At 28.4% G+C, this 12,674-nt stretch overlaps 12 protein-coding genes across 12 annotated transcripts; 4 read left to right on the top strand and 8 right to left on the bottom strand. All coding sequences in view use genetic code 6, as the record gives it.

Annotated features, from left to right (window-relative positions):
- Window positions 1–491: 491 nt before the first annotated feature.
- Window positions 492–1,328, top strand: SS50377_26688 (uncharacterized protein; the record flags this gene model as incomplete). The annotated part of the gene is made up of 1 exon (XM_067910494.1): window positions 492–1,328. The coding sequence occupies one exon, from the start codon at window positions 492–494 to the stop codon at window positions 1,326–1,328; it is 837 nt and encodes a 278-aa protein (XP_067761181.1).
- A 10-nt stretch (window positions 1,329–1,338) lies between these two features.
- On the bottom strand, window positions 1,339–2,463 carry SS50377_26687 (Mitogen-activated protein kinase; the record flags this gene model as incomplete). The annotated part of the gene is made up of 1 exon (XM_067910493.1): window positions 1,339–2,463. The coding sequence occupies one exon, from the start codon at window positions 2,461–2,463 to the stop codon at window positions 1,339–1,341; it is 1,125 nt and encodes a 374-aa protein (XP_067761180.1).
- Window positions 2,464–2,607: 144 nt separating this feature from the next.
- Window positions 2,608–3,735, top strand: SS50377_26686 (Metal-dependent hydrolase related to alanyl-tRNA synthetase; the record flags this gene model as incomplete). The annotated part of the gene is made up of 1 exon (XM_067910492.1): window positions 2,608–3,735. One exon carries the CDS (start codon window positions 2,608–2,610, stop codon window positions 3,733–3,735), a length of 1,128 nt encoding a protein of 375 aa, XP_067761179.1.
- Window positions 3,736–3,782: 47 nt separating this feature from the next.
- On the top strand, window positions 3,783–4,103 carry SS50377_26685 (uncharacterized protein; the record flags this gene model as incomplete). Its single annotated transcript, XM_067910491.1, has 1 exon — window positions 3,783–4,103. One exon carries the CDS (start codon window positions 3,783–3,785, stop codon window positions 4,101–4,103), a length of 321 nt encoding a protein of 106 aa, XP_067761178.1.
- Window positions 4,104–4,137: 34 nt separating this feature from the next.
- SS50377_26684 (uncharacterized protein) lies at window positions 4,138–4,353 on the top strand (the record flags this gene model as incomplete). The annotated part of the gene is made up of 1 exon (XM_067910490.1): window positions 4,138–4,353. The coding sequence occupies one exon, from the start codon at window positions 4,138–4,140 to the stop codon at window positions 4,351–4,353; it is 216 nt and encodes a 71-aa protein (XP_067761177.1).
- Window positions 4,354–4,357: 4 nt separating this feature from the next.
- SS50377_26683 (uncharacterized protein) lies at window positions 4,358–5,374 on the bottom strand (the record flags this gene model as incomplete). The annotated part of the gene is made up of 1 exon (XM_067910489.1): window positions 4,358–5,374. The coding sequence occupies one exon, from the start codon at window positions 5,372–5,374 to the stop codon at window positions 4,358–4,360; it is 1,017 nt and encodes a 338-aa protein (XP_067761176.1).
- A 75-nt stretch (window positions 5,375–5,449) lies between these two features.
- Window positions 5,450–7,366, bottom strand: SS50377_26682 (Serine/threonine-protein phosphatase 2A; the record flags this gene model as incomplete). The annotated part of the gene is made up of 1 exon (XM_067910488.1): window positions 5,450–7,366. The coding sequence occupies one exon, from the start codon at window positions 7,364–7,366 to the stop codon at window positions 5,450–5,452; it is 1,917 nt and encodes a 638-aa protein (XP_067761175.1).
- A 246-nt stretch (window positions 7,367–7,612) lies between these two features.
- On the bottom strand, window positions 7,613–8,257 carry SS50377_26681 (Transmembrane domain-containing protein; the record flags this gene model as incomplete). The annotated part of the gene is made up of 1 exon (XM_067910487.1): window positions 7,613–8,257. The coding sequence occupies one exon, from the start codon at window positions 8,255–8,257 to the stop codon at window positions 7,613–7,615; it is 645 nt and encodes a 214-aa protein (XP_067761174.1).
- Window positions 8,258–8,341: 84 nt separating this feature from the next.
- Window positions 8,342–8,704, bottom strand: SS50377_26680 (Endoribonuclease L-PSP; the record flags this gene model as incomplete). The annotated part of the gene is made up of 1 exon (XM_067910486.1): window positions 8,342–8,704. One exon carries the CDS (start codon window positions 8,702–8,704, stop codon window positions 8,342–8,344), a length of 363 nt encoding a protein of 120 aa, XP_067761173.1.
- A 130-nt stretch (window positions 8,705–8,834) lies between these two features.
- Window positions 8,835–10,505, bottom strand: SS50377_26679 (uncharacterized protein; the record flags this gene model as incomplete). Its single annotated transcript, XM_067910485.1, has 1 exon — window positions 8,835–10,505. One exon carries the CDS (start codon window positions 10,503–10,505, stop codon window positions 8,835–8,837), a length of 1,671 nt encoding a protein of 556 aa, XP_067761172.1.
- A 132-nt stretch (window positions 10,506–10,637) lies between these two features.
- On the bottom strand, window positions 10,638–11,114 carry SS50377_26678 (uncharacterized protein; the record flags this gene model as incomplete). Its single annotated transcript, XM_067910484.1, has 1 exon — window positions 10,638–11,114. One exon carries the CDS (start codon window positions 11,112–11,114, stop codon window positions 10,638–10,640), a length of 477 nt encoding a protein of 158 aa, XP_067761171.1.
- Window positions 11,115–11,355: 241 nt separating this feature from the next.
- SS50377_26677 (uncharacterized protein) lies at window positions 11,356–11,760 on the bottom strand (the record flags this gene model as incomplete). The annotated part of the gene is made up of 1 exon (XM_067910483.1): window positions 11,356–11,760. The coding sequence occupies one exon, from the start codon at window positions 11,758–11,760 to the stop codon at window positions 11,356–11,358; it is 405 nt and encodes a 134-aa protein (XP_067761170.1).
- Window positions 11,761–12,674: the final 914 nt, after the last annotated feature.

The raw sequence follows: 12,674 nt of genomic DNA, 5'->3' as shown, positions 1-12,674 counted from the left end.
GTTTTTTGAAATATAATGGTTACTGAAAGTAATTATGATATAAATAGATGCTAAAAACTTGAAAAAACCCACTAACGCATTATTTTAGAATGCATATTTTTTGTATTTATGATATACTATTATAACATATCATTGTTAATTTAATTAAAATGATAAAAATACCAAATACTAAAACGCAGCTTTATATGCCTATTTCATTTGACTAATTAGAGTCATATAATTTTTAAGTATAACTCAGTGTTGAAAAATAATACAAAATAATTTAAAATATCAGAGCTTAAACCTAAACAAATTTATTTTGTTTACATTTATAAGAGGATGAAAATATATTAATTATATAACAATGCATTTGTGATACTATTTAAGCTGCTATAATATTAGCAAATAATACAAAATGAATAAATGAATCGATTTTATTTTTAATTGAAATTATTTACGAATTATATATATTATAATCGAATTAATTGGCGCATATAATGCCTATTAATAACATGAGGGAAATAAACGCTTCCAAGCGTCTAATTGATAGAATAGAAACTTACCATGACTTAGATTAGTTTGAGGAAAATAATGCTGATTAATAATAAGATGATTCTTCTTCAGAAGAATTGCAACCAATACAAAAGCGTATCGACCCTGTTAAATATAGAATCGCAAAAGAAATCTATCATAACTATACTGAAGATATTGCAACAAAAGATATTTCAGGTCCTAGAATAAATCCACCTCCTAAGGATAGAGCTAAAGGAGTAGTAGAAGATATTCTTCTTGAATTTGACACTCAGGATCCAATGTATTTAGAAAAAGTTAAATAAAGATTAGAAGAGACTGCTTCAAGAACGATCACACTGCCTGTTGAATGTATGCCAATGTAAATGTAATAGAAATAACCAATTAAACAATTACCGCTTCCAAGAAGACTACATATATCTGCATAAGATTCATTTTTAGTATCAAATAGCAAAAATGAATATTTTTTAGAAGATATTACCTAAAAGTAACTTGTTGCGGGTCATATATTAAAGGATAACTTCATTGCCGAATTTTATACTCCTAGCTGGTTAAAAACTAAAAATAAGAAGGCATTTTAATAATTTTAATCTTTTTAGAAAGAAGGAAAAGATATTGAAGATTTTTGTAGAACTATTCATACTTCACGTGTATAAAACGAAGATACGATCAGAATTACATAGGCTAGATAGAGATATCCAAAAGTAAGTAGAGGTGGAGATATATAACCTGGAATGCTTATGAAATTAGATTAAAATATAGATAAAATGAATAAAACTGGTAATTTAATTAAAGGGTATGATTTTAATTTTAAGTGAAATTTTTGACTCATTACAAATTGGAATAATCAATATTAAGAGCCTTTGCACGCTTTTATACCTCTGGTTCAACCTCCTTATGGAATTTTTTGATCTCGTTCAAAAATCCAAGCTCTAAAAGTTCTTTGGTGAGATCATAGTCTTCAAAAAATAAATGAATCTACTTACCATTATACTCAATAAGGTCACCTTCTTCCCATAATCCATCAAAATATTTATGCTTCATAGCCTCAGCAGCCGTCGGACGATTATCAGCATCCATTTTAAGCATCAATCTCATGATGTCTACACCTTCAGTTGATAAAGTAGGAAATTTAGTTTTTAAATCTATAGGCTGTTATAATGGTTATTATTCCACATAATCTCTAGCAGATTTATTATCAATCCTTGCTAATACTTCTTTGCTTGGTGTGCCAAGAATGTCCATAATGAGATGTAACTAATTAATGTAATCTCTTCCAGGTAATAAAGGCCGTCTTAAAATTAATTCAGCAAAAATACACCCAATAGAAAATATATCTACAGGCTAGCCGTATTTAGGATCACCTAATATGATTTCAGGAGCACGATACCAACGAGTACTAACATACTCTGTCATTTTTGTGTCTGAATTGGAAACTTCATGAATAAGTCTGGCTAAACCTAAGTCGCAAACCTAAAGCGTGCAATCAGCATTTAATAGGAGATTTGATGGCTTTAAATCTCTATGGACGATTCCAGCCGAATGAATATAAGCCATACCACGCAATAATTGATACAAGAAATATTGAATATGTTCGTCGGAAAGTTCTTGGCGGCTTGACACTATCTTGTACATATCAGTTTGCATATACTCAAAAACCATATAAATCTCATCAAGATCGTTGCAATCTGTAGGAGGAAGTATATCCAGTAATTTGATAACATTTTCGTGTTATAAATATGATAATAGTGCGACTTCTCGCAAAATGCGTTTAGCATCAACTAAATGGCCGAAAACCTTTTCAAGCTTTTTAATAGCCACATGTTGGTTATTACGTTTATCTATAGCCTCAACAACAGTACCATAAGCCCCTTGCCCTAACAATTTTGTGATGTTATAATGGTCAGGGACGATAAAATTTATACCTTTAATATTAAACGTCGCGTTAGGCATGATTTTTGAAATGGTAAAGTAATATAGTCTTTAATATTAAAAGTATAATAATATAAATCCATTATACTGTAGCGTTATAATTTAAATTATTAACCAGATAATAATAGGTTATTCACATCTTCTCATAGAGTTCCCTCCCTAACAATGTTTGCTTATACAGAAAATATTTATACTTTTGAAGCTACTGCTACTTCGATACCACAAAACGACAAGTTTGCTATCTCATTAGTACCTAATTTTCTATTCTCTGGCGGTGGTGGACAGCTTCCAGACTGTGGAACTATAAATGACATACCGTTTACCTTATTTTCTGGCGATAGCATACTCATGGATAAAGACATATCTGGGGTTGTAATAGTAAAAATTTCTGAAAACCGCCGCAGGAATTCGTCTCTTTTACACACCGGCCAGCACCTTTTGAGCGCTGAATTTGAACGGATGCACAACGCAAAAAGCAGCTCCTTCACCGCATTTGAAGACTACGCAACAATAGAATTAAACATCAAATTAAGCCAAAAATAGATCGATGAAGTTGAGGAAAATACGAATTTGAAAATTGCAAAAGGAGCAGGAGTTGAAATAAAGGTATTTACGCAGGAATCTGATGAAATTCCTTAAGAGTATAGGAGTGGAAAATTGAAATTTCCGTTCAGGCTAGTCAGTATTATCGGCTTGGACTCCTGTGGATGCTGTGGGACGCACGTTAGCGACATTTCCGAGTTGTAGATCTGTAAAGTTTTATCTGTTGAAAATGTTAAAGCAGGTATCAAGATTGAGTTCTCTTTTGGTGGTCAAGCTATTTAGAAACTAAACAGTTCCAGGAATGAACTGCTTCGAATTTCTAAGCATCTGACGACTGGCGAATTCGACGTTTTCGAGAGCGTCAAAGCGATGCAAGCGGAACTGAAAGCTACCAAGAAGCGTAACTCTGAGGTTTTGAAGGTGCTCAGTAGATATCTTATGTGTGAAAATGTGACTGAATTGAAGGATTTTAAGTCGATTTTTGTGCAGTCAATTTCACTTGAAAATGCTGATATATAACCATTATTAGCAAGTTTGCTCAAAGAATATTAGAATGCGTGTGTTTTTAACATGAGTGGGAATAAGCTGAAGGTTGTTTTTGGTTCTAATTAAAAACGCGGAGGAGAAGTCCTCGATAGGTTGAAAAGTGTAATAGAGGTTGTAGGTGGTGGAAGTGCTGTTAGAGTCATTATTGAGGTTGCTGCTAAATATGAGGATGTACTTACTGTATTTAAGACAATTTTTGACTGATTTTAATATTATTAATATTATATGATATTATTTAAATTAGTTATATAATGTAAAGAGTAGAAGACGAGCCTGAAATAATGGATGAGTTTTCCAAAGCGTATAGATGGTATCGTGATAAATATATTAAGTCTAATTTAAAGGAAGGTGTGTTATATGCAGAACCGGGGTTTGATTCTGTCAGTTAATAAATATTTCAGAATAATAATTAAGTTAACTTAAAAGTTAATACACAATATGATATTTTAAGGAGATGGTATTCCTTTAAGTATGTGGTAAATTATATTTTTATAAAGACTATTCTTTAGTATACACTTTTAATAATATCGGGGTTGTTGATTATTATAGGATATATTTCATATATTAAGTGATACACAAGATAACTATAAACTTGAAAATTACTAAATGACTGAGGAAAGTCACAGTGGCAGCTGGAGTGTTGAAAATAGTTATAACAATATTACCAAAGAGGATTTAAAGCATATAGTTACACCTTAGTAATATCTTCATTTTATACGAACTGATGCAACGAATGCGAAAGTCTAAAGAAGAGTATAGATACGTGAAATTCCAGCAGTTTAATTTACAGGATATGATGACCTGGGTAGTGATGAATTTTGAACGATCATTCATATTATTCATTTACTTTTTTTGCTGCAACTTATTCATTTTAGGAACTATATACTAACTCTATAGGTAGGCTTTCTTAAGAATACTGTACTTATTCTAATTATTCCACTTATAATTATTATTAAAATTATTAATCTGAAATAAATTCTTATGGTTCTTCTAATACTTCAATGCTATATTATTATTACTAATTAGGGTCAATATTATTAATAATATTGGTGTCTTATTACTCATTATGAGATTACTAATTATTATATTACTATTCTCCATATAATTTAGTTTTTAGTTCTTATATCTCTTTTTGCATTTACCTAATCTCATCTTCCTTATCAATAACTTCTAAAACCAGATTATCCATTTCTTCATTGTATTTTTCACTAATTTCTATTTGTTTTTGTTGCTTCTTAATAGTGGAAACTTCCTTCCAATTTTACTACTTAGCACGTAAATTTTATGTATACGCTGCCAGTTCCAGCTTTTATTCCATCTTTCTGACTCTTATTTCATCTTCTAAAACCTTAATATCTTATGCTTCTAAATTTTTTTGTAATATATTTTTCTCTTTTTCTAATCTAGCTTTAAATTCTAACTCTTTTACTGCCCTACGCTTGATTTTAGCTTGCTATATATCATTTTGTTTTATTTATTCATATTATTCTCTATAATTTGGCTTTTCTTCATAACTATATGAAATACTACTTGTAGATCTTTACGGAGAAGAGTATTAATTTGTGCGTTTTTTTAATACGTCAAGCTCTCGTTTAAGTAATTAATGCTACTAAAGTGTTTTAATGCATAACTACCGTTTTGTTGCATTTGTAAGATTTTTTTGGTCAGCCTAAGTCTTAGCTCGAGGAAGAACTTTTGGCAATGGGTTAAATGGTGACTTTTGCACGTGTATTAATGTATAATTTTCTGTTAAATCCAATGTTTTAGGTGTATCTTGTAGCCGTGTCCGGAGATTGGAAATTTTTCTATCCACTTACTCTAAAAGTTTATTTGACTAATTCATTTGCGTGAAAATGGTAATAAATATTATACACTTATATAAATATTAAATTAAAATTAAAATTAATTAATAGTATTTTCACTTTGCAGCTTTGAGTGCAGCCTAAGCGAATTGCTAAACATCTTTATCTGCATCATTCAATAGACTATTAACCTTTTAAAGCAGCTATGTTTTGACTGATTCAGGCACAGACTTAGAGATTTTTCCAATGACTTCACATGCCATAAAACGGATATTAGGTACTTAGTCTTCACAGAGCTGAATAAATATGCTCTATAAATCCTAGCCTAGATCTTTACCCAAAACCAACGCTAGTTCTTCAGCCAAAAATAAACAGTTATTTCTCTGTAAATAGTTTTACTTCTTACTCATATCACTAATCTATCCAACAACTACTTTTCTTGCCCATTCAATACCAAAAGCTAACGCAATTTGTACTAGACTGCTTGCTGCTATTCTCCTTACATAGTTTACTGGATCATTCAAATAATTGATAGCCAAATTTTTAAATTTCTAGTCAAAAATGGAACTTTCGATAAGTTTTGATATCTCTACTAAGCTCTCGATCACCTAGACACGAACACGCCAATCAGCTTCCTCGGAGAGAACAACAATGGTATTCTATATTTTATCACCAAATACACTTAATCCTACAACTTATGTAACTGGAAGCAAATTTTTAAGTACAAATACACGCACATTTGCATCCTTATCGTCCAATTGCTTTAAAATAACAGATACAAGTTGTTTTAGAATTATATCTTTCGATAATAACGGTGCAATGTATGATATATGTCGAGCCAAGGTCACACGAACAAAAATAGAATCATCGGATATAGCGCGCTCCTCTAATTAAGGCAATATATGAGATTAAATTGATGACTGTTGAAGCCTGTTGGAGACGCGAATTACACGCTGAATGGCAACACAGCGTGTTTCTGGTTCTTTATCCGCTAATAATTTGGCAAATGTTTACGCTGCTTTTACTTCATCAAAATCTGGACCTACCGGTAATTCAGGTGAATTTTTAACGATTTGCTTATTGAAGTCTGGTACTACTGATGGTGTAATTTAATTTAAAGAATTTCCTTTAAAGGGGTCTACGTCTTCGTCGCATTCACGAGCATCCTATGTTTCTTTAGGAAGAGTATATAAAGGTGAAAATTCAGAAAATCCTAAATAGGCTTCAATTATAGAAGAAAATACGTCAGCGCATATATATCTTGTACGCCAAGACTCTTCACTACATTACTTTATAATAAATCTTTAATATATTTCTTTTCTGGAGACGTTTATATCATTTAATTGTGCTTGATTTTCCTTTGCTAGTTTTGAGAATTATAAAAGGACAGGTGCAATAGCTCTAATAGCAACTGCACGAACAGCATCTTGGCTATCCTCGGATAAGAGTTTTAATAAAGGTTTAATAAGAGTTTGCATTTCTTATAAATTAAGCTCTTTCACAAATTCAGCAAGAGATTCAGCAACAGCTCTCCGAACCATAGGCAAAGGGTCAGTAGAACAAGTTCTTACCTATTTAAGAGCATTGGCTCTTTTTTCAGGTGCCTATACTGATTATAAATATCTTCTTAATAAAGCAAGCCCAGATGTGCGATAGTTATACCACTCAGAGTCAAGTAACTATTCAACTACGGGTAAAATTATAGAAGATTCTTTTAGCTCAAGAATTGATTCTACTGCTTAATCTCGAACAACTTTAGAATCACCAACTGCTAATAATTAGAGTACTGGAATAAGTGGTTGCTCAGATCCAGCCAAAGATGGGAATCTTTTTAATTATTACAGTAACTATAATAAAACATCATCGTCATCATCGACACAATCACAAAGGAATGGTAGTAACTCCTATGCAGTACGTCTGGTACCAAGGGCTGTAGCAATTTTATCTAATGATTACATTGATCTTAATCTTTCATTAACTTCCTCATGTTTAAGGTTATCTATCAATAAAGCAATATTAAAAATCTCAGTCATTAATTTCTGGATAATGAAGTGGTACAATGATAAAATTTATATTATTATATTTTTATTTCTAATAATCTATTTTTCAAAAATGTATAGTAATATATAGATATGAATTTATATCTCATATTGAAACTAAAAATTAATAAAAGTTTTGGAAGTTTTAAAATTACACCTTTGTATGTTTAGTATACAATTAGAGTCCAAGCTATGTCTCATAGATAAAAACAATATTAATGCATAAAAATAAATAATAAATCATTCAACAAACATTTTAACTAGAATTAATCCTTTTGCAAAAATATTTATCAATGTTGATAAGTCCTCCTTTCCAAATCTGCTTTTAGGAGTATATAATTAGAGTCTAGAGTTTTTATGAGTCTTAATCTATATTTAAGTGTTAAAGTTAATTTTAAGAGATATGGAGACACAAGCTAAGCAACAAATAATAATAACTTGCCATGATTAATACAAAAAGTAGGAAATCAAAATAATGGATAATGATGATAGTTATATTAAGATAAACGAAAACCTTTATTTAAAAACTAACAAACTAGACAAAATAAAAATTGGGATTGTAATGTAAATTTAATTTTAATTAACAATTAAAAAGCATGCTGCAATCAAAATAAATATTTCCTCAAAGTTATATAGCTTTTAAATTTTTGTAATTCCACGTTAAGTACCGAGTAAAGGTGTTGATATTTACTTAGATATACAGTATTTCGAGCTAGAAATTAAAAGAGACACGATGTCTGCCAAATTAAGAAATATAATCGAAAAAATTGAGTTTAACGTATGCATGCTATAGATGAAATATCCAGAAAAGAATGCGTTAATGCATGTAGTCAATAAAATTAAAATAAGTTAAAGCAAATAATTTTACGGGTCCAAAGGTATCATTTAAGGAATTATTGTAGGTAATGTATAGTATATTTTTATACATATTTATAAAGATAAACCACAAGAATTATCATATCGTAAAGATCAATCAGTAGCAATACAGTTAAGTTACACAAGAATGCCAGAAGCTAAATTATCTTAAACACATAATCTAGCAGGTTTCCACCCATCTAAAGCAGCACCATAAATTTCGTTAAACTTTGCAAAGTTCTACAAGTCGCTAAGGAGACACTCAAGCTTAACAACGTTAGTAGCTTTCATATTATGTTTAGTTAACTCTTTTAGTAATTTCTTCATAACAGAGTCAGTCTGAGCTTCAATTGTTGATCCTGAACCAGTTATGCAAGAAATATTGAGAAACTTGTCAGATTTGTTGACAACCATGCAGTCAAAAGACTTAGCAAGAGGTTTTTTGTTATCGAGTGAATTTGTTGCGCCACAACCCATTTGATGGAATGGGAAAATCAATTCCATACATTAAACTTAAGTAATAAATAAATTTTTTGAACCAGTTTTTTAGGTAATAATTAGTAATAATATTGTATTAGAAATTATTATAATTTATAATTTATAATATTCACTTACTTATGATAAAATTGTTATGATAATAATTCATTTAAGATTACATAAAAATACCATAAATAAACAAGAAGTACTATGGAAACTATTTAGATAATATACCTTAAATTGCAATAAGCTTTTTATTAAAAATACTTATTTGCTTGCATTTTGCTAACCTTAATAATAAATATTTATAACCCAATTTTTCCAAATGCCCAATATCTAGCTTTTAAATAATTTTTAGTTTCATCAAAATTTTCTTTTCAGTAAATTCCTAGTGAAATAAAATTTCTTGATAAAAATTATCGTAATGACCACAAAAATCTTATGTTTATCTTGTATCGACACCAGAAATCGTAAATTATTCGGATGAAACAATATTGTCAACATATCTTCTAACAATTATGCTTCTATTGTTTAGTTTTACAAAAGAAATTAGAGATTTAGTAGTTTTATAATCCATCCAAACTAAAAATAAAAATGGAGAGAGGGGGGCGCCTTATGGAATACCTTGAATTAATCGAAATTTTGTACACGATACAATATCAAAAAACTTAAAATTTAAAATGTGTTCTTTTACTAATCTTTGAAGATCTATGTTTTTGATTAGAGTAATTTTTTGAGGATACATAATATCTTAAATTTTTATCCAATTTATAGTTTAAAAATACTCAGGAAAGCTTTTAATTTTATTGATAACAAGTTAATATATTTCTTATTGATTAACCAAATTAAATGCATTGAGAACATCTGTATATTTTCCTGAATTTATATCATCTAAACATTATTTAACAGTGGAAAAATTTTTATCCTAAAAGATATATCTTATAATAGGTAATATAGAATCCTAGTCATATGACATAATTAGTGGTCTAACTTGTTGGTTTCGTTTTGGCATAGGAATTAAAACTGACTAAATATAGCTCGATGTGGATATTTACTCTGAATAAATTTTTAAACTAGAATGGGAAACCAATTTACGCTAAATATACATATCTTAAGAGAATAGTAAATATTATGACATTAAAGGAGCAATAATCTCAGTGACAATTTCATTCTCTACTTTATCTAATTCTTGATTGAAAACAAATTTTTTGATTAGTTACTTAAAATTTATTTTCTAAAAATTGCCTAATACAGGATAAAAAAATTTATGCAATATTTATTAGATAACTCTTTATTCTATTATCAACTTTTAATTATCTAGCAAAACTTAAAATAATTTGATTCGATGAATAACGTGCCTCTTAATTTTTTTAAATTGACCTTAAACGGTAATCGATTACTATTTATTTATTAAGGAAGCAACATGCTTCTTAATATTATGCTAAATAGTAAAATCAATACGTCCTGTGAATTGGTAAATCTTTGACTTAAGTAGATATAATCTAGAACTAAGTAAATTCTATAACTACTACCCATATAGGTGAAAAAACCGTATGAATTGTGGTGTGAATAGAATATGACCTGATTATTCTAAATAATTTATAGTTTTTGGATTAATATAATTGAATAAACAGTTTAGTGGATTATTTAACGCAGAATTAATCAAAAATTAACTATAGGATAAATTTTTACAAGATTGCAAATTTTAATTAGATATTAATTTAATTTACCATAAATCATCAGAATTAATTAAAATATTTGCTTCGAAAAAGGGAAAAAAATAATTCAATTTAACTCTCATTTTTAATTTATTATATTATATATTAAATAATTATATTCCATGTCATGGCTAAAATCAGCATATATTTCCTTAATGGAAAACATACCTCTCACCTATGTTAATACTTTTAAATTATAGCAGTTTATATGTAAATCACAGTTTAACTCTTTGATTTTTGCACAAAAGCTCAACTTTTTAGTTCATAATTTTGACTTAACAGTTAATGCAAATTGGCTTCTAAAGCTTATTTTAACATATCCTGAAGCATGTTAAGAATTTGAAAAAATTCCTATTGTATTAATGTAATAGTCTACCAACTTTTAGCTTAAGCAATAACTTGCAGAAGGTAGAAAATAATTAAAGTAAATGCGAGAGTTTCAGTTATCTGAAATTAATTACTTTCGTCAAAATGACTTTATAGCTACCAAAAATATCCGGCTTGTAAATCATAAAAAATGGCTTTAATGCAACCTATTGAAAACGTAAATCTTAAAGATACCATGTATGCGTTAATAGTGTTTGTGTATTTTGGATAAAATTTTTGATTTTTACCCAGCAAATATGGCTGGTATACTAAGTATTCATAGTAGCTTTAACAATTTAAAAATTCCGAGAGTTATTAGCTGCCATAAGCGTGCAGGTATAATAGCACGAACTAATTTGTCATCGATTTATTCTGAACGTTCATTTGTAGAACATTTCCGTTAATAAATTAATATTATTTTAGACTTGTATGTTATATTAGAAAAATAGATATTAGAATATATTAAAATATTAAAGTTTTCCTCTATTTAACTATAAGATAACTAATTGCTTATAGCTTTCGAACGTGTATAAATAGAACTGAACAGGACAGGCTGGATAAACTTGATCACTCCATGAGCTCGTCGAATGCATCTTTATCTACTTCCTACTCTAACTTCCATGTGGTGTCTAAATTATGTTGTTTTTATTAAAAATTTTTATATTCTTATTCTTTTTTAGCAAGTTATTATTGTAATTTCAGTTATTATTGTGTGATTTAATCAAGTTCTTCTGATAGTTATAATTAGCGTAATTCAGCTTCCTTAAAATCTCCTTCGATATTGTAGATGTAGCCATTCCTAATTTCTTCAGGTTCAATGCAATATTCAAAAAATGCCATCAATTGATTATAATCCATATTAGGAAGATTCGTGAATCGCCAGTTTAATTTACTTTGTTCAGTGAGACTTAGATATTCATCTAGATTAAAGTGTTGCTTACATTATTCAAGAAAGATGGTATCCGTCAGCATTTATTTATTAAAAAAATTATTATATAATAATATCTGTAGATATAGATGATATGTTAAAAATACATATATTGATTTTATAATATAAAGTATATTTTAATTTATTACAGAATTTAGCTTATATTAAATTGTATTTGCTCTTACAATTAAAATTACTCTGATTTTAATGAGTATTAAACTTATAATAAGCAAATTATTTCGGTTATATATACTTTTCTTACTCTTTATGATACTTTTGAGTAAAATATTATTTTTATCATTGACAGTAATTGCAATTAACTTATGCCAGATGTTTTAATTTATATGGTTAATAGAATGTTTTTTTATTAATCAGAGAATGAATAAACATGATAAGACTGAGTTTTCGATATCAAATTGTATTTCATTGTGTTATAATTAAAAATGGAGTTATAGTATCAAATAATTTCCTAAAATAAAAACAAAAAGTTTATGATAGTAACTATTTTTATTTCTTAGCTCCTATTACATATATTTTTATGATTAAGATTTAACATTAAATTATTTAATGTAATATCCAATTAAAACAATTGCATGTGACCACTACTTTAAGTACTACAGTTGAATTAGCTAAATATTTATAAATAGACATAGTTTTTTAAATATACTAATATAATCAATAAACTAGTTCTAATAACTTTTAACTTATAAATAACGTTAATAGATCATAGTCCTAATACAATAGAGTAGAATAAATTATTGTTACATGATAATTTAAATAAATATATTTTTTAAGTATTAGTATATATGAATAAATATTATTATGTGTAAAAGCATATGGTGAGTCAGATAATTTTTTAGAAATAAAAGACTCACATCTTACTAGATTATACATTATTGTCCATGTAAGATCATATGCCAAAAAGAGGAATCAACCCTACAATCACCAAACTACAAAG

The sequence above is a fragment of the Spironucleus salmonicida genome, chromosome 7 (assembly GCF_000497125.1).
Source record: "Spironucleus salmonicida strain ATCC 50377 chromosome 7, whole genome shotgun sequence".
NCBI classification, from domain to species: Eukaryota; Fornicata; order Diplomonadida; family Hexamitidae; genus Spironucleus; species Spironucleus salmonicida.
Note: the sequence above shows the minus strand (reverse complement) of the source record. Positions and strands in the feature narration are given on the sequence as shown.